The sequence below is a fragment of the Mus caroli genome, chromosome 8 (genome assembly GCF_900094665.2).
Source record: "Mus caroli chromosome 8, CAROLI_EIJ_v1.1, whole genome shotgun sequence".
Classification (NCBI taxonomy): Eukaryota; Metazoa; Chordata; class Mammalia; order Rodentia; family Muridae; genus Mus; species Mus caroli.
In genome coordinates, this window is record NC_034577.1 from 63,130,665 (window position 1) to 63,150,557 (window position 19,893).

Here is a 19,893-nt window from a genome sequence, read left to right on the forward strand (position 1 = left end):
GATAGGCTTGGTGACTTTACCCCTCCAAAATGTTCTTTCTTCCAAAATGACCTGGCCCAGCACACACACCTAGCAAGCTGCTACACATCCCCAAGCGCTCTCTGTCCAGGTTCTAACTCGGAAGCTCGCAGGACCTAGCCGACTCTGGTTCTGTGCAGAACCCCTGTGATGGAATGAGTTTTCAGGGGACAGAGATTCTAAGCGTTGCTTAGCGGGAGAATGAATGAGGGAATGAATGAAAAATGAATGGATGAAAATTTGGGAGGGATAACGGCATCTTAGTACAGAGCCAGTCTCAGTCCTCAAAGCCTAGCGGGCACTGACAGAGGGGTGGAGAGGAGGGGGCGCTTCCGGCCGGGGTCTCCGGTGCTTCCGGTAAGCTCCCCGAAGGGGCGTGGCCAGCGGGGCGGGGCGCTCAGAGCGTCGGGGCGGTGCGAAGATGGCGGCGGTGATGGCGGCGCCGGAGGCTGTGGAGGCGCCCAGCTCCCTACTGTTGCTGGTGGTGGGCGGCGAGTGCGGCTGCCCCGGGCTGCTGGCCTACGTCCTGGAGGAGTTGGAACGAGGTCGGGTCCGTGGGGACGCGGGGCGGTGGCAGCGGGGCGGGGCGTCCGGGGCTGGGGGTTCCGGCGCGCGGCGGGCCGGGGTCCGGGCAGGGTGCGGGGTCCCTGGACGCAACGTTCCGGGCGTGGCCTACGATCCAGACGGGCATAGGGGTGCACACGTGCCTAGCGGCGGCCTGGACAAAACGCTGCCACACGGGTTACTGGGTCTGGGTGGGGCGCGGCAGGTTGGAATCCGCATGGGGCACGTTAGATGTGGCGTCAGATTCCGGGGATACAGGGTTTGGGGAGCGGCCTGCGGCCGGGTGGGCGCTGCGTCCCTGACTTCGGGGTTCCGGCGGTGTGCGGCCTTACTCCCACGGCCCCTCCCTTCGCCTGGCTGGCACGTTCCCCCGGCACCCGGGGGCCTGCTTTCCCGGGTGCTAATTGGTGCGTGGGTGGCGCGGCCGCCCCGGGGATGCTTGGCACGAGGGGAGCTGACTCAGGCGCACCTGCCACACTGGGGCATCGGGCGCAGCAGCATCCTCAGCAACGGGGTAGCGAATGTGATGCCTGTGCCTGTTACCCCTGCAGTCGTGAGCCGAGGCCAGAGGAGCACTGCAAGTTCCAGGCCAGTCAGGGCTACAAGACAACCTATTCAAAATAAGTGCTGGGGTTCAGTCGATAGATCTAAAGTTGCCTGGAGTGCTCGATCCTGGGCTTCATCCCCAGCATTCTTCATTTGTCATCTTAGCACCTTTGAGATGGACACCAGATAAAGGGCTTGTCCTTAACTTCATAGAGCAGTTGTATTCAGCCTGGACTACGTGAGACCGTGTCTCAAAAAAATCAAATCCTCAGAACAATGTAGAATGCCCATCGAGGTGCATGGTCCTTGGGCCTCAGTGGGACAGTCTCAGCACACAGGCTGGGCTGAACGACAGGCAGTGTCCCCTTGTCTTCTGAGAAGTGGTAATGTGCTGGGGAAGAGGACTCAAAGCAAGCAAGACTTCCATAGTGTCAGGGTACTCGAGGATGCTGAAGGCCTAGAGCAGGAGTTCTCAGCCTGTGATTCATGACCCTTCTGGAGAGGGGCTGCATAGCAGATATTTACAGTTTGTAACTAGTTTTTTTGTTTTTTGTTTTTTTTTTTTTGGTTTTTTTGAGACAGGGTTTCTCTGTATAGCCCTGGCTGTCCTGGAACTCACTTTGTAGACCAGGCTGGCCTCGAACTCAGAAATCCGCCTGCCTCTGCCTCCCGAGTGCTGGGATTAAAGGCGTGCGCCACCACGCCCGGCTCAGTTTGTAACTAGTAAAATAAGTTATCAAGGAGCAACGAAAATAACTTTATGAGGCTGGAGAGGTGGCTCAGTGATTAAGAGCAAACTTTTTCCAGAGAACCTGAATGAGGTGGAAACTTAAGGGTACTTTGGAAAGTCACTTGGATGGGGTTTTGCTGGGGGCAAACGTGAAAGAATGTTTCATTAAAATAGATAAAGATATAAAAAGCTAAGGACAGAATTGTAAAGGAACATTTCCCTGAAGCAGACACAGGAGAGAGGATTTTCTACTAAAACAAACACATAAAAAGACACATGGTAAAAGATTCTTTACTAATAACACACATATACTGATCCGCCTTACATTGTGCTGAGACTACACACACACACACACACACACACACACACACAAACCAAAAAACTTGTGATGGTATTCTACAGTTTCTTGCCACTTCTGCAGACTCTGGCTGATTAGGTACAGGTGCTGAGATAAGACCCACAGTGGACATGTGCTTGGAGGCTATAAATAGGACTCCAGAGAATGACAGAGACAGAGCTTGACTTGCTGGTACAGCCAACTGTTCAAAACTTGTGGGTCTCGCATCCTCGCTGATCTTCTCTTCCCTGAGAAAGGAACAGTTGAGAACTTCTCCTGATGTTCATGTTGGTCCCTCCTGCTGACTCGAGCTAAGGCTGAGGCCTGGCTATCTCTGCTAGGTGGTATCACCACTGTTTTGAACCCGACTCTACCAAACTAGACTGCTGACATATCCATAAAGGATTTACAAATAGCCGGGCAGTGGTGGTGCATGCCTTGAATCCCAGCACTTGGGAGGCAGAGGCAGGCAGATTTCTGAGTTCCAGGACAGCCAGGGCTACACAGAGAAACCCTGTCTCGAAAAAAATCCCCCCAAAAAAACCTCAAAACAAAAAAACAACAAAAAAAGGATTTATAAATAGATCAAGCTGCCACTGCCAACCTGTAATTAAACTGTCCATTTCTAGACAGCACAGATGAGAGATACTCCAAAAAACCTTTCTCAACAGGTCCACTTCCCCCATATCCTTTCTTTTCCACTACCTCTAGTGAGTGATAAAGGGGTTAAAATATTTAGAATCCATCATTAAAAATAAGATTTAGCCGGGTGTGGTGGTGCACGCCTTTAATCCCAGCACTTGGGAGGCAGAGGCAGAGGCAGAGGCAGAGGCAGAGGCAGAGGCAGAGGCAGAGGCAGAGGCAGGCAGATTTCTGAGTTCGAGGCCTGGTCTACAAAGTGAGTTCCAGGACAGCCAGGGCTACACAGAGAAACGGTGTCTTGAAAAACCAACAAAACAAAACAAAAAACAAAACCAAAAAACCAAAAAACCAAAAAAAAAAAAAAAAAGATTTAAAAATACTAAAAGTTGCACCTGAGTTCAATATCCAGTACCCACACCAAGGTATCCAACACTCCTGGCCTCCACGGGGACTCCCATTAGTGTGTGTGTGTGCGCGCGTGCGCCACACATGAGAAAGAGAGAGAATATGAATGAGAGAGAATGCACACACAATTAAAAGTCTTTAAAAAATAATTTTATGATTTGGGATCTCCACAACGTGAAGAACTGTATATTTTTTTAAAAAGATTATTTATACAGATTTAAAAAAAAAAAGATTTATTTATTTATTATATGTAAGTACACTGTAGCTGTCTTCAGACACTCCAGAAGAGGGCATCAGATTTCATTATGGATGGTTGTGAGCCACCATGTGGTTGCTGGGATTTGAACTCGGGACCTTCAGAAGAACAGTCGGTACTCTTAACCACTGAGCCATCTCGCCAGCCCAAAAGATTATTTATTTATTTAATTTATTTTATGTATGCGTGTACACTGTAGCTGTACAGATGGTTGTGAGCCTTCATGTGGTTGTTGCGAATTGAATTTTAGGACCTCTGCTCACTCCGGTCAACTCTGCTCCCTCAGTCCCTGCTCGCTCTGGCCCAAAGATTTATTTATTATTATACATAAGTGCACTGTAGCTGTCTTCAGACACACCAGAAGAGGGTGTCAGGTCTCATTACAGGTGGTTGTGAGCTACCATGTGGTTGCTGGGATTTGAACTTAGGACATTCGCAAGAGCAATCAGTTCTCTTACTCGCTGATCCATTTCGCCAGCACCCCCCCCCTTTTTTTTTATTTTTGAGACGGTTTCTCTGTGTAGCCTTGGCTGTCCTCTGTCCTGGAACTCACTCTGTAGATCAGTCTGGTCTTGAACTTATAAATCCATCTGCCTCTGCCTTCCAAGTGCTGGGATTAAAGGCGTGCGCCACCACTGCCCATCGAAGAACTGTATTAAAGGCTCACAGCAAGCATTAGGAAGGTTGATAACCACTGGCTTAGAGCGATGCCTGACTTAGAGTCTGAAGGAAGGGGACTCTGCACACTGGCGAAAGGTACACGGGGTTCTTCTCAGGTGGGAGTAGCCTGAGAGAGCCAGGTGTGCCATCTCAGCACTTTGGGAAGTTTGAGGCAAGAGGTCTGTTGTGCAAGCCAGTTTGTGTTAGTGTGAGACCGATACCCCAAATTCAGTGACTAAGATGGCTGTGGCTCTCCTGAAAGCTGAGCTTGGCAGTGTGTGCCTGTAATCCCACAGGAGAGGTGGAGACAGGGTAGCCCTGGGCGCTCACTGGGAGCCAGCCCACCCAGTTGATGACCTGAAGATTTACTGAGGAACTCTGTCCCTGAATGTAAGATCCAAAACAGTTGAGGAGGGCATCAAGTGTTGACCTTTGGCCTCCATGTGGTACACACACACAGTTAAATACATGTGTGTGCACACACATAGCTACATAGGTGTGCACATGCATACATGTGCATACAGAAAAATCTCCCAAAACTTGAGGATTCTAATAGAGCAGAGATGTGAAGCGGATGGCCAGACAGGGACTGGTCATCTTGTTGGTCAGGCCTCAAGTCAGAGATGCTGAGGCTTCCCTGAGCCCCTTGACTGTGCCTTCCCAGAAGCTAAGCCACAGGAGCCAAGCAGACAGAAGGGAGGGCACTGGCACTCAGCTTTTGTCTCCTGCTGCCTGCAGGTGTTCGCTCCTGGGAGGATGTGGACCCCGCCGTCTGCAGCCTGGATGAGCAGCTCAAGGCCTTCGTATCCCGGCATTCGGCCACCTTCTCCAGCATTGTGAAAGGTGATCTGCCCCGCTCTGCCTCCCTTGGTTCTCCTGCTCCTCAGTGGGTGCTGAGCTGCTGAGTGGCAGCTGTATGCCGGGCGTGGGGCGAGGCGGTGCTAAGGCCTGCACAGAGGTACCTCTGGCCTGTGGATGCTGCCTTGGTTTTGGACAGTAGAAGAAAGTCATATGCTCTGTCCCTAACTTACAGAAGGGTGTAGTGACTTTTGGGAGGGGCCCTCAGGGCTGAGAACCAACAGGGAAGCAGAGATGGGGTACAGGGCGATTTCCTTGGGATCCTGGGGTGGCCAAAGCAGCCCTTTCATGGGTATTGCTTGTAGCTCGGCCCTGCCCAGTGGGTTGAGTCACCACCTACAGCTGCAGGAGGGGAAGGACGTGTCCCTTTGGGTCATAGTGGCTTCCTGACCCCTGATCCATTGGAGAAAAAGCTGGAAGTGACCTACTGTGTACCACAGCCCTTTGGACGCCCCTTCTGGGTAGTCACATGTTCTCTGGCCTGGTCTTGCAGGGGAGGGCTGAAGCTGCTGTCTGCTATGTAGAGCCTCCTGTTGCCTCCTGGCTTAGGTGCTGAGCCGTGCTGGTACGCAGTCTAGCATCTCTGGCTGATCGTCTGTGTTGTCCCTGCTTGAGGCCCAGGGCACCCATGGGCTTCTTCCATTTTCTCTCATGTTTGCTCTCAGCTGGGGCACCCTGTGTGGGTCCTGCAGCTTGAGTACTTGAGGGTCCCCTGGTGGTAGGATTTGGGATTAGGCAGCCTGAGTCGGGGCCTGGGCTTGTCATCCCACAGGGCAGCGGAGCCTGCACCACCGTGGAGAGACCTTGGAGACGCTGGTGCTGCTGAACCCCTCAGACAAGTCCCTGTGTGATGAGGTAGGAGCAGGGCCCTGTGCTGTCCTCACTCCTGACCCAGCATATGTGCTTGACACTTCTGCACCTACTTCCTCTTGTAGACTTGGGGCAGGAAGGCTGGTCATGGAATGCACTGATGAGCTGGAGGCAGGTGGGAGGAACCCATGGAACCCAAGTGTCCTGGCTTAGCCTCTACCTGGCCCAGGCAGGAGCTGCCCTGGGTGGTAGGAGTCTTGCTTTTGGCCAGCCTGCACCTTCCTCCCAGTCTAAGACAGCTCTGGGACTCTCTGATGCATGTCACAAATTGATCTGGGAATGTTGTCACAGGTCTGTTGTCCCAGCAGGTGGAGGCAGAAGCAGGTAGGTGAGGGCTAGCTTGTGCCTAAAGAAAGATGGAGAAAGGGCTAGGTGGGTCTTCACAGGAGTCTCACGTTGGAGGAGCCCTGCTTGGCAGGCAGATGCCAGCTGGCCTCAGGGAAGGGGAGGGCTGTGGTGGGCACACCTGCTGGTTCTGCTTTCCTTCAGCCTCTCAGTTGCCTCTGACAATGAGTTCAGAGCTGGGGCCTGGCCCAGTGCCACTCACGGGCCGCCCACCTCACCCACAGCTCCGGAACCTCCTGATGGACCCCGCCCCTCACAAACTGCTGGTCCTGGCAGGGCCCTGCCTGGAGGAGACCGGGGAACTGCTGTTGCAGACTGGGGGATTCTCGGCCCACCACTTCCTTCAGGTGCTGGGGGACAAAGAGGTAAGTGGTTCCCATGCCCCTTCCGCCCTTTCCCAAGCCTGTGCTCTAGGGTGAGAGAAGGGCTCCGAAGCCTATCATCCACTGCACAGTGCAGTGAGTGGGGAGGGTACACAGAACGGGGCCGTGGGCTAGGAAGGCAACTCCACCAGAGACCCTGGTAGGTAGGCCCGGGGTGACAAGTGGCGGCTGGTGGGGGTTAGAGGGAGTGGTATCTAGTCTTCAGGTCCAGGTGGTCCTGTGCTTGCCCCACAGGTCCAGGATGCACTGGCCTCAGCACCAGCTGCCCCAGCCCTCACTGTGTCCTGTCCAACCTTTGGGGACTGGGCGCTGTTGGGCCCTGCGCCCGGGCTGCAGCTGCGACTAAATCCGCCTGCGCGACTGCCGGCCTCAGAGGGCCTTCGTGCCTTCCTGGAGTATGTGGCTGAGTCGCTGGAGCCGCCATCGCCCTTCGAGTTGTTGGAGCCACCGGCTGCGGGCGGCTTTCTGCGCTTAGCAAGGCCCTGTTGCTATGTGTTCCCCGGTGGCCTGGGAGATGCCGCCTTCTTCGCCGTCAACGGCTTTACAGTGCTGGTGAATGGCGGATCCAACCCCAAGTCGAGCTTCTGGAAGCTGGTGCGCCACCTGGATCGCGTGGACGCTGTGCTTGTGACCCACGCGGGTGCTGACAGCTTGCCGGGCCTCAACAGCCTGCTGCGCCGCAAGCTGGCAGAGCGCGAAGCAGCCGCAGGGCCAGAGGGACAGCATGAGGAGCGGCTACGTCGCCTGCTGTCGCCTGCGCTGGGTGTGGTGTTCCTGAATGCTCGTGAGGCTGCTTCAAGGTTGCGTGGGGGCGAAGACGAGGCAGTGTGTGCTCGGAGCCTGCTGCGGAGCCTGGGCATTGTGCCTCTGCCACTGCAGCGTGGCCCACAGCCCTCGTGCCCCACTGTCCTTTTCGAGAAGCTAGGCGTAGGTCGCCTAGAGCTCTTTGTGCTGCACCCTCCTCCTGGGGACCCTGCAGCGCCTGCCTGTGCTCTGCTTGTGTGGCAGCCAGCAGCGCCCGGCGACAAGGTTGTGCGTGTACTATTTCCTGGCCGCACGCCGCCCGCGCGCCTGCTGGATGGGCTACAGCGCCTGCAGCACCTGCCATGCCTGCGCAGGCCAGTAGTCACCACGCATGACCTGGAAGCGCCCTCCAGGGCCAACAGCCAAGACAGTCTGGCCTCGCGGGAGAGTGGGCGCAAGGAGCCAGTCCGTGGTACTGTCGGCAGCATCGCCAACAGGAGTACAGTGCGAAGGGAGCCTGCCCTGGCCACTCGTGACCAGAAGAAGGACACAAAATCTGGGCCCACGCGGCCTACAGCCCGAGACACGCGCCGCTCTGGGCCTGGTGTGGTCAACACAAAGCCTCGTGTGTCACAGAATGGGCCTCGTGCCCCAGTTCTGGCAGCGCCACTCACAGCTCCTGTGGCTGAGTGCCCTGGAGAAGCGGAGAACATCTTGGAGTCTGAGCGGCCACCTGCCCCACCCCCAACTCTGTCCCCAGCTCAGTCCCCACCACCTACAGCACCTGGTAATAGCCCTGAGCGCCTGTCACTCAGCCCTCTGCGCCCAGAGCCTGCCCCTGACGCATCGCCCTCAGCCACGACGCCCACGCTGACCACGCCCTCTTTGCCTGCGGAGCTGGGCTCACCCCACTCAACCGAGGTGGACGAGTCGCTCTCTGTATCTTTCGAGCAAGTGCTGCCAGCAGGTGACCCAGGGCTTAGCCTGCCTCTGCGCCTTGCGCGCCGCTCCACGTCTCCTCATGATGTGGACCTGTGCCTCGTGTCACCCTGTGAGTTCTCACATCGCAAGCCACCCCCTCCTGCCTCCCCAGGCAGCTCGGATAGCAGTGCTCGGTCACAGGAGCGGCCACCCGAGACTCCACCCACATCTGTGAGCGAGTCACTGCCCACACTATCTGACTCTGATCCCGTGCCCGTGGCGGATTCTGATGACGATGCAGGCAGCGAGAGCGCGGCCAGGGACCCCCCGCCTACACCTCGTGTGCCACCACCACTGCCGGATGTACCAGGAATCTGCATGGTGGACCCGGAGGCGCTACCGCCTCGTGCCCGGCAGCCCCTAACCACCACCAATCCCAGCCGTAGCCGCAAGGCCCCTGCAAGGCCTAGCTCTGCCTCTGCCACCCCCAGAGCTGCAACTGTAGCTGCCAAGACAAAGGGCCCCGCGGGGGACCGGAACCGGCCACTCAGCGCCCGCAGTGAGCCTGCAGACAGGCCAGGCCGTGCACCCCTTACTAGGAAGCCCTCAGTCCCTAAGACCGTCCCCAAGATGGCCTCTGCCACAAGGCTCTCCTCCGGTGAGTCCCTTTAATCCTTTTGCTCCAGCTTTAGTGCCTTCAGAGAGGCCTTCCGGTCTTGGTCTGGCTAAGGTTGCTTTCTAGGAAGTTCCACTAGATCCTGGGCTTTTCTGCTCTTCCTCATCCTGTTGAAATGATGGTATTTAAGACACCTCTTGTCTGGCCCCCACGTGACCTCTTGTCGGGCGCTGGGTATTGCTGACAGTGTGTGTAATCCGTCCTGTCCACCACTGCCCTCTTAAGCTGTCACCTGCCTGAGCCATCTGTATCTTGTCTTGTACTTTGAGATGGCTGCATGCCGGATCCTTCTGCCTTGCTGAGGTGGTTAGGCTTAGCCCTTTTTGGTGTTTTGAGCAGGTTTTGCTGGCATAGTGGTGCAGCCTTTCATCTTGACACTTGGGAGGCAGACTCAGGTAGATCTTAGGAGTCTGAGGCTAACCTTGAGAGACACCCTGTCTCAGAGACAGACTGAGAGAGGGTTTTGCTCTGCAGCCCAGGTTGGCCTAGAACCAGAAAAGATCCCCCTTGCCTCCCTCCCTCTATGAATGCTGATTTGACAGGTGAGTGCCTGGGTTGACTTTGCATGTGAGTTCCAAGGGTATGGATGGACCTTTAGGCCTGTCCTGAAAGTTGGAAATGGCTCCCTGCTGACTGTCTCAGGGCTGTCCCCAGCAGGACTCTGGTTGTAAGCACTGCTGCAGGTTACAGTCACTGTTGCAGGTTACAGGTCAGTCAGGGGCTTAGTTGCAGAAGGCTCTGCACCAACGTAAGATTAAGCACCTGGGGGAGACTTGATAGCTCCATCTACCCAGAGTGGCTCCTAGTGACCTTGCTGGAGACAGGCCCACACCTCTGAGGACAGTGCACAGCTAGCCATGGTACCAGCTCTGTTTATGTCAGATCCAGGCAGGGATGGTGTTTGCAGCTCCTCAGGCCTCACAGGTACCCAGAGAGGCCTGGGCTCAGAAAGGCCTTGCAGTGGCTGTGACTTTGCCTTGCCCCTCTGCAGACCTTAGGACCGTACAGGATCCTCAGAATCCCCAGCAGGGCTGTCTGTCCTGGGCAGAGCCGCCATTGGCCTTCCTGTGGCATAGAGGCTGCTGTGGGAGTCCTGGCTCTCTGTCTGTCACCTGGGAGTAGGACAAGGCTTTTGTGTCTCAACACCTCCCACATGACTGGCTTTGTGAGCAGCCTCAGTTGTGCACATCAGGCTGCAGGCTGAGAGCTTACTCTCTGAGCACCTAGCTCTATGGCCCAGTGCAAAGCCCCCATGAATACAGGGTGCAGGGATCTGGGATGTCCTTGCCAGTGGGAGGTAATAGCCTCCTACCACAGAGATACCTTGTAGCTACATGATGCCACCACCAACCTGTACATCCCCACAGGACCCAGTGGCCGCCCTACACCACTTGCTGCTGGCTCCCCTGTATACCTGGACCTGGCCTACCTGCCTGGTGGTGGTGCCGGCCACCTGGACCAGAACTTCTTCCTGCGTGTTCGTGCACTCTGCTATGTCATCAGTGGGCAAGGCCAGCGCCAGGAAGAGGGCCTGCGAGCCGTGCTGGATGCACTGCTGGCTGGCAAGCGGCAGTGGGACCTTGACTTGCAGGTGGGTGGACCACAGGACTCTGAGGTCTTGCTTCTAAGAGGTGTTTCCTGCTCAGCCTAAGGACGCTGGGGCATGGGGCCCAGGTGCCCTGTCCCCTGGAGAACAGGTGGTGGTCATGTTATCAAAGGGTTAGGTGCTCCTCAAAGCTGTGTGGGGCCAGGACATGGAGGCTGAGGGCCTCTGGTTGAGAGGTACATTGCAGGCTGAGCAGATGGCCAGGCAGCCCTGTGTGCAAAGTGTCTGCTTCTGGAACAGTGGGAACAAAGGCCCACGCTAGAGCTGCAGCAGCTCAGTAGGGGAGCCCAGGGATAGGATGGCGTAACCAGAGTGGCGGGTGGGAGACTCATGGGCATGTGGGGAGTGGTGGGCCAGCCTGGTAGCATCTGACTGTGAAAGTCTGTTGGTGCTCCAGGGGAGATGAAGGGTTACCTTCTGCCTGCTGTCCTCCCAGGTCACACTGATCCCCACCTTCGACTCTGCGGTGATGCACAGGTGGTATGAGGAGACGCATGCGCAGCACCAGGCACTGGGCATCAGGGTGCTGGGCAGTGGCAGCCTGGTGTCCATGCAGGATGAGGCCTTCCCCGCCTGCAAGGTGGAGTTCTAGCCCCATGCTGCAGGGCAGCCTGGGAACAACAGTTCCTCGCTGTGACCCAGGTTGGCGCTGTGGCTCCATGTGCAAAGCCAGACCCCATGCTTAAGTGAGCCACCGTGTGACATCCCAGCTTCCATCTCCAGCACCGAGGGTGAGAACTGCGCACTTTATCACTTGTCCACGCCCCATCATGTGTCAGGCACAGCTCTCCATGCCTTCTACCTTAGAACTCAGGTTGCAGAGGCAGGAGGATCTATGCAGAGTCCAGGCTAGCCTGGGCTTCATAGTGAATCTTTGTTTCAAAAACCACAAAAAATAAAGCTGTTGGCTGAGATTTTGGTCTTACTGTCTTATTGCTGTGTAAACTCCATGGGCATAAAGAACTTAAGAAAAAGGTTTGTTTAGCGCAAGGATGCAGGCAGGAGCTGATGCAGGTCATGGCGGGTGCTGCTTGCCTGCTTCTCCCTACCCATTCAGCTTGCTTTCTCACCCAGGCCAATCAGGTAGAGGCATTTTCTTATTGACGGTTCCTCTTCCCAAGTCACTCTAGCCACCAACCACGCTTGGGGAGAATTCAGTAATGAAGGCTAGGATGTGCTGGGTTGTTTATGTCCACTTGACACAAGCTAATGTCATTTGACAGGAGGGAACCTCAATTGAGAAAATGCCTTCATAGGATCAGGCTATCAGCAAGCCTATATAGGACATTTTTCTTTCTTTCCTTTTTTAAAGATTTTATTTATTTTATGTATATGAGTACACTGTAGCTGTCGTCAGACAACACCAGAAGAGAGCATCGGATCCCATAACAGATAGTTGTGAGCCACCACGTGGTTGCTGGGAATTGAACTCAGGACCTCTGGAAGAGCAATCAATGCTCTTAACCACTGAGCCATCTCTCCAACCCACCCTCAACATTTGCCTTTGCCCAGCATGGTGTTGCATGCCTTTAACCCCAGCATTCAGAAGGCTAAGTGAGGCAGGCATATCTGTTGAGTTTGAGGCCAGCCAGGACTACAAAGAGAAACATCAACTCTGCAAACAGCAGATGATTTTCTGTTGTATGTATACCTGTATGCATGTTTGTGGGTACATGCACATTAGTGCAGGTGCCTGCCCTTGGAGTCCAGAAGGAGGTGTCAGTTCCCCTGGAGCTGAAGTTGCAGGCTTTTTTTTTTTTTGGTGTTTTTCGAGACAGGGTTTCTCTGTATAGCCCTGGCTGTCCTGGAACTCACTTTGTAGACCAGGCTGGCCTTGAACTCAGAAATCCACCTGACTCTGCCTCTCAAGTGCTGGGATTAAAGGCGTGCACCACCACCGCCCGGTACTGTGAGCTTTCTGACACAGACATTGGGAGAAAACTCAGGTCCACTGCAAGAGCACTGTGTGCTGTTAACTGCTAAGCCATCCAGCCCCTTGCTCTTCTCAAGAAGAGGGAGTGCTGGGAGGATGGAAGTTGTGTCTTGTCCCCATGATCTATACTGACCATGCACCCTAGGCCTGTGAGGAAGGCAAGGCAGGAAATGGGACAGTAGAGAAGACTTGGGTCAGGTGTTCTGGTCACTCACTGGTGAACCCATGTGTCTTAGGGTTTCCATTGCTGTGAAGAGACACTATGGCCACGGCAAGTCTTATGAAGGACAACGTTTAATTGGGGTTGGCTTACAGGTTCAGAGGTTCAGTCCATTATCATCATGGCAGGAAGCATGGCAGCAATGCAGGCAGACATGGTGCTGGAGGAGCAGAGATTTCTACATCTTGATCCATAGGTAGCCAGTAGAAGATTGCCTCTCCTGCACTGGGCAGAGGTTGAGCACTAGGAGCCCTCCAAGCTCGTCTGCACAGTGACACACTTCGTCTAACTAGGCCACACCTCCTGATAGTAGTACATCCCTTGGGCCAAGAATATTCAAATCTCCACACCACGCAAACCTTTTGACCTCTCTGAGCCCTGTAGCCTTGTCTGCAGGCAAAGCAAGGATGTCAGTAACACCTGCTTCAGTGAGGTTCCAGGAAGGCACCGTTCCAGGGCCAGTGACAGGTTAGTCATTCCAGGACTTTACAGCTGGGTTCTTGAGACCCTCTTACCTGGCACTCCAGCCCCCTTCATCTGAACTTTGGCCCCTTTTAATTTACCTTGTGACACAATCAAGCTGAGCTAGGATTAGGTGGAGGGGAAAGTTTGCTGTTGTCCTACTCAGGGTTTCTATTCCTGCACAAACATGACCAAGAAGCAAGTTGGGGAGGAAAGGGTTTATTCAGCTTACACTTCCATATTGCTGTTCATTGTTGAAATCAGAACTGGAACTCAAGCAGGTCAGGGAGCAGGAGCTGATGCAGAGGCCATGGAGGGATGTTCTTTACTGGCTTGCTTCCCCTAGCTTGCTCAGCTGGATTTCTTATAGAACCCAAGACTACCAGCCCAGAGATGGTACCACCCACAAGGGACCTTTCCCACTTTATCACTAATTGAGGAAATGCCTTACAGCTGGATCTTTTTTTTTTTTTTTTTGGTTTTTCGAGACAGGGTTTCTCTGTATCGCCCTGGCTGTCCTGGAACTCCCTCTGTAGACCAGGCTGGCCTCGAACTCAGAAATCCGCCTGCCTCTGCCTCCCGAGTGCTGGGATTAAAGGCGTGCGCCACCATGCCCGGCTTACAGCTGGATCTCATGGAGGCATTTCCTCACCTCAAGCTCCTTTCTCTGTGATAATTCCAGCCTGTGTCAAGTTGACACACAAAACCAGCCAGCACAGGTGTGGACACAGCAGGCCTCAGCCTGTATTGGCTTCACAGTAGCAGGGGCTTTCCTTGTTGGAATCACTCACAGTCTGATGAGCCAGCTTGCTCAGGGTACTGGGAAGGTGTCTGCATTGAGGGGTGCTGGGACCGTAACTTAGGAGACAGGTAATGCCCTGAGATGAAGGCCATGATTGCCAGGGGAACCCCAAGAGCTCAGGGACCATGCATGCACCTAAAGGGACTCACCTTTACCCACAAGCGGTGGCATCTCCCCTTCTGAGTGGAGACACCTGTTTATCAGCTGCCCATGCAACTATCGAAGTCAAAATAGGGCAGCTGCTGGGAGACAGACACAGACACATAGTGAATATTTTTAAAAGATTAAAACAAACAAAAATCTGGGACCATTAACAAATGACAAAACCCTCAGAAGTTGTAGAAATATGTGATGGGGGGTGGGGGGAGAGGGACTGGAGAGATGGCTCAATTAAGAGCACTGACTGCTTTTCCAGAGGTCCAGCAACCACATGGTGGGTCACAATGGGATCCGATGCCCTCTTCTGGCCTGCATGAGAGCAACAGTAACTCATATAAATAAAATAAATATTTTTTTGTTTGTTTTTAAAAAAATCTACGATAGGGTTCCCTTCTTTGAGTTATTATCTTTGTGTGTGTGTGTGCGTATGTGTGTGTGTATGTGTATAAAATACCAGCACTCTGAGAGGTAAAAAGCAAGAACAGGTGGTTTTTAGCTGGTAGCAAGTTGGGGCTAGTCTAGGCTTTATGAAACCTAAACAAACAAATGTCCTCTGAATGACATTCATAATCAAGTCTGCAAAGGACTGTGAGCCAAGTGACAGAGGAGCGCCAGGCCTTGGGCACACTGACGGTTCTGGAGGGGTGTATCCTGGGGGGACCCGCCACCTATGTCTAGTTCAGAATGTTTCCAGTGTCTCTCACAGAACCCTGGTACTTATAAGCAATGAATCCCTTTCTTCCCCATGTCCTGGGCACAGTGCATCTCTTCAGACTTAGTCTGCACAAGCCAGGTGAGATGGATGCCCCACGTTTGTCCTTTCACATCTGACTTATTTCATGTAGATTCGGAAGAAGTAGGGATGAGTAGTGGCTCAAATGGAAGATTGGACCTCCAGACAGGTGGAGCAGACCCTTCAATCTGACCATGCTGGGAGGAACCAAGAGACCATCGTGGTTCTGGCAGCTCACAGCTTCTCGAGCCAACGAACTACTCTTTGATGAAGCTTTGGGTTCCAGTGATTTGGGTTGCTGTCCTTGGGTCCCTATACTCTCAGAAACTACACGCCAGGAGTCCCCAGAGACTGAGTGTGTTTAACACCCTGGAGGGAGTGGGGTTGATGTTCCTGGAATTCTGCAGACCACAGGGGCCACTCTCTTCCCTCCTGGTTTATGAGCTAGAATTGGGTCAGTGTTCCTTTTCAAAGCGACCACCATGGAGGGCCACACTGGCCGTGGTGTGGCTGTTAAGTATTATGTAGAACTGGGAGACCTGAGCAGGGCAGGAGAGGAAGACAGTGGAGCGGGACTGGGGAGGGTCAGGGCAGGAAAATCTGCCCCAGGGAGAGTTGAGCCAGCATGGAACTGGTCTTCCCTTGTCCACCTGAGGCTGCCAAGGCCAGGACACCCCGACTAAACTCTCCCACACTGATGGAAGGCAAACTGACCTCAGATGAGGCTTGGGAATGACAGAGTTGGTGGCCTTCCTTAGGGACAAATCAGCTGTACCTCACCAGTGTGTGTTTCACTCGTGGGCTAGTCTCTCTTGGTGGAAGGGTCCTGGGAATAGGAAGAGACAGATGCAGGGAGCTGCATGAGGTAGGTCAAGTCTTCAAGAGGACAGTAAGTGCTCTTCCTAGGAAAGGTGCCTATTCCACCCGAAGGATGCTCCAGAACCTTACAGAAGGCTGCCTGTGGGACCAGAGCTGGCCTAGCTATTATCCTCCCTTTAAGGCCCGGCAGGCCAGGCTGCTCGGGATAGGATGTCCACCCTGATCTGCCCAACCAGTCCACCCACCCGTGAGGATCTCAAGTGGCTTGCACCAGCTTAACTCAAGATCACACAAGACTATTGCCACTACACAGAGATAGTCTGTGTCCTGCACCCCTGTACCTTGCCCCTTATTAGGAACTAAGGGTTGGGCCGGGGACCAGGTGACCAGCTGTGTCCTGAGAGTGATTCTGGCACTTGTGTAGAGACAGAGGATTGTGTCAGGGATACTTAGCTGGCTGGGACAGAGGGACACCAGGCTCTGTGCATACATGGGTTACATAGTGAGTTTGAAGACAACTTGGGCTACTCTGTCTGGAAGGAAGGGAAGGAGGAAAGAAGGGGGAGGGAGAAAAGGAGAGGAATAAAGAAAAGGAGGAAGGGAGGGAGGAATGGGGAGGCTTACTGTGTCGTGTCATGTGTCAAACCATAAGACAAATATAACCAAGCTTGCCGCTTTCCCAACTATCTGTAAACTGAATTACTTTTTAGGGGGATAAATCCTAGTTTATTGTACCAATGGGAAGAAATTAAGCAGTATTTTCTATGCTGCGTGTGGTGGCGCATGCCTTTAGTCCCTGCACTCAGGAGGCAGGAGGCAGGAGGCAGGAGGCAGGAGGCAGGAGGCAGGAGGCAGAAAAATCTCTGAATTGACCAAGGCTATCTGGTCTACATACTGAGTTCCAGACCAGCCAGACCTACATAGTAAGATTCCGTCTAAAGAAATTTAAAAAGATATTTATTTTATTTGTGGGAAGGTACCCAGAGAGGCCAGAAAGGGCATTGGATCCCAGACAGCTAGAGTTACAGTTTCCCTGACATGGTGCTGGGAACGGAACTCCAGTCCTCTGAAAGAGCACCAAGTGCTCTTAACTCCTGAGCCAAGTCTATGGCTGCAAAAGAGGAGGGGGAAGAGGGGGGAGGGAAAGAGGGAGGAGGGAGAGGAGGAAGAAGCAGCCTTTTTGTACCTCCTCTTATCCTCAACCCAGTGGGGTTTGATGAGACCAAATTTGGTGCATTGGAGTTAAGACTGGACTCATATTCAGGGTCCCACCTTGCCTCGATATGCCCTTAGCCACATACAAGAACACAGTACACACCCTGGAAAACACATAAGCTCTCTTACTACATTTGTCATTGAAAGTAGCCAATCTGGGGCTGAGGCTCTGTTGAGGTGACTTATATATATATATATTCTCTGATGTGCCCTAGCCCTCTGGGCCATCATATGTAAAGTAGTTTTCCTTACAAATAAAAACACAAGCAAGTTGTCTTCTTTTGTTTTAATCCTTCACTGCATTCTGGAATTGTATGGGTTGGTCACCTATGAGGTGCACTATCCTGACTGAAGATGGTAGAGACTGAACAGAGGCAGAATGTGGGCAAGGCTGGGAACACCCTTCCTTGTGAATTCAGCAGACACCAGAATGGGCCTGGTCATACATGTCCCCTGAAGGATTCATGGAGCAATGTCACAGTCACATCAGCTGGCTTACTGCTGTAAACCATTAGAGTAACCTGTCACAATCCCATTTCTCTTCTTTAAAATGCAAAGGATGAAGAGATGTTAGAGCACCTGTTGCTCTTGCAGAGAATCGGAGTTCAGTTCCTAGCACTGACATTGCATGGCTCACACGCCACTACCTCCAACCTGAGCTGCAGGGCTTCCAACGCCCTTTCTGCCCTCCAGAGTTACCTGCGTGCACACGCACATACAGTATTCATTTGTTTTTCGAGACAGGGTTTCTCTGTGTATCGCAGGCTGCCCTGGAACTCGCTCTGTAGACCAGGCTGGCCTCTAACTCACAGAGATCCATCTGCCTCTGCCTCCCAAGTGCGGTATGTGTGTGTTAAAGACAAGTGCTGACAGGAGCCCGGTATGGCTGTCCCCTGAGAGGTTGTGCCAGCACCCCAATGCAGATGGGGATACTCATAGCTAACCTCCGACTGAGCCTGGGGACCCTAATGGAAGAGTTAGGGGAAGGACTGAAGGGCTTTGCAACCCCACAGGAAAACAACAATATCAACCAACCGGACCACCCAGAGCTCTCAAGGACTAAATCCTCCACTAAAGAGTACACATGATTGGGTCCGTGGCTCCTGCTGAGCCACCCAAGGTCAGTACATGTGTAGCAGATGATTGATTGGCATTGGTGGGAGGGGAGGGCCTTGGTCCTGTGGAGGCTTGATGCCCCAGTGTAGGGGATGTTAGAGTGGTGAGGCAGGAGTGGGTGAGTGGGTGGAAGAGCACCCTCATAGAGGCAAAGGGGAGGGGGAGAAGGGGATGAGATGTGGGGTTTGTGAAGGGGAAACTGGGAAGGGGATATCATTTGAAGTGTAAATGAATAAAATGATTAATAAACAACAACAACAACAAAAGACAAGTATCACCACTGCCACAGCTTAAAAATTTGTTTTAATCATTAAAAAAAATTGTGCTTGATATCAGGCTTCAAAGCCAGAACTGTGTGCTGTTCAAATTCTGCCAGTTCTAGCCTGGGCTTTTGCCAGCTTTCACTAATTTAATAACTCATAATTTCAGCTCTGCACATAATTTTTCTTAATAGCTTTATCAAAGGAAATTGTACATGAGGCTGTGCCATCTGCCTCATGAAATCTGTTACCTCCAACACTCTTTCTCAGGGGCCTAGGAGCACGGGGTCCCAGAAGAGACGGTACCCCACAGGACAGAAGACAGCTTGCTGGTGGTCACCTTTCAACACTGAAGACCTCACAGGAGTATCATGGTTCTCTTGATTAGTGAAAATAAGAAACTGCAGCTTTGAGTTGCAGGTCAACTCACTGTGGAGCTGCCTTGGGTAAAGGAAGCCACTCAGACATTAGAGGCATGCAGGGAGTTACCCTTGCTCATGTGGCTGCCTGTGGTCCTTCTGTGTTCTGAGTGGCTCTGGTCATCCCTCTGGGAGCGTCTAACCTTAGTTGAGATGCCACACCCTCCTGTAGGCTGGCTGGGCCCACTGTACCCAGAGAGGAGAGCACATGTGCTAATATCAGCTTTCTGTCACTGTGACACAATACCAGAGACAAATAACTTACAAGGAAGAAAGGCTGGTTTGGCTCATGACCAACGGGCCAATGCCATTTCATTTCATGGCTGCTTTGGAACAGTGGAGGATCAGCACCTCCCAGGGAAGAATGGGGCAGAAGGAACTGCTCACTCACAGCAGTCAGGAAGCAAAGAGAAAGGAAGGGAGAAGGAAATGAGGGAGGAAAAGAAAAAGAGGCAGAGATCGGAGTCCAGTGTTTCCTCATCTCCCTGATAGTGCTAGAGGCTGAAGACCGAGACTTTAACATGGGTGCTCTTAAAATCTGTTAACATCCATGCTGCCTTCATTTCTGGCCTGTAGACATCACAGCACCCAGAGGAAGGAACTTGTAACATCCTGGGCCTGGTAGGTAAGGAGCACTCCCTGGGCACAGGTGTCTTCAGCCTGCCCAAGGCCTTCAGCTGCAGGTAACAGGAACTGACCTGAGCTGAGTGCAGACTGGCTTATGGGTAGATAGAGCGCATTTCCTGAGAGCAAATGGAAATGGAATCAAGAAGCCAGTTCCAGTGGCAGAAAGTCAAAGGCTTGGAATGGCTATGGCCTTGCAGGCATTGGTTACACCAGCATGCAGCTACCTGTAGGCTGGTCAGCTTCTCTTCGGCACTATATGTGTGAAGGGTTCTTCAAGTCCCCTCAGAGTAAGAAACAGAGCTGTGAGAGCTCAGGTGTGTATTGGCAAGAAAGGGATCAACCACCTCCTTGGAGCTGCTGGAGGTTGAAGCATGTCCAGTCACCTAGGAACTCCCACTGACTGGGTCTCAAGGTCCTATGCTGTCAGTCTTTCTGTCCATTACCCGTTTATCACCAAGAGAGCTTTCCATTTTCCCAGTACATAAGCCTTTGCCACCATCACTTTTTCAAAAATTCAAGTTAATTGTTAATATCTATAAGCTTTCTTCTGTGTATGTCATATGCATC

General features: G+C 53.0%; 1 protein-coding gene across 1 annotated transcript; it reads left to right on the forward strand.

Moving 5' to 3' along the window:
- The first annotated feature begins 367 nt into the window (after positions 1 to 367).
- Map1s (microtubule associated protein 1S) lies at positions 368 to 11,475 on the forward strand. The gene is made up of 7 exons (XM_021169649.1): positions 368 to 563; positions 4,897 to 5,001; positions 5,789 to 5,871; positions 6,456 to 6,596; positions 6,849 to 8,937; positions 10,323 to 10,546; positions 10,998 to 11,475. Exons 1-7 carry the CDS (start codon positions 440 to 442, stop codon positions 11,151 to 11,153), a joined length of 2,922 nt encoding a protein of 973 aa, XP_021025308.1. The 5' UTR covers positions 368 to 439; the 3' UTR covers positions 11,154 to 11,475.
- Positions 11,476 to 19,893: the final 8,418 nt, after the last annotated feature.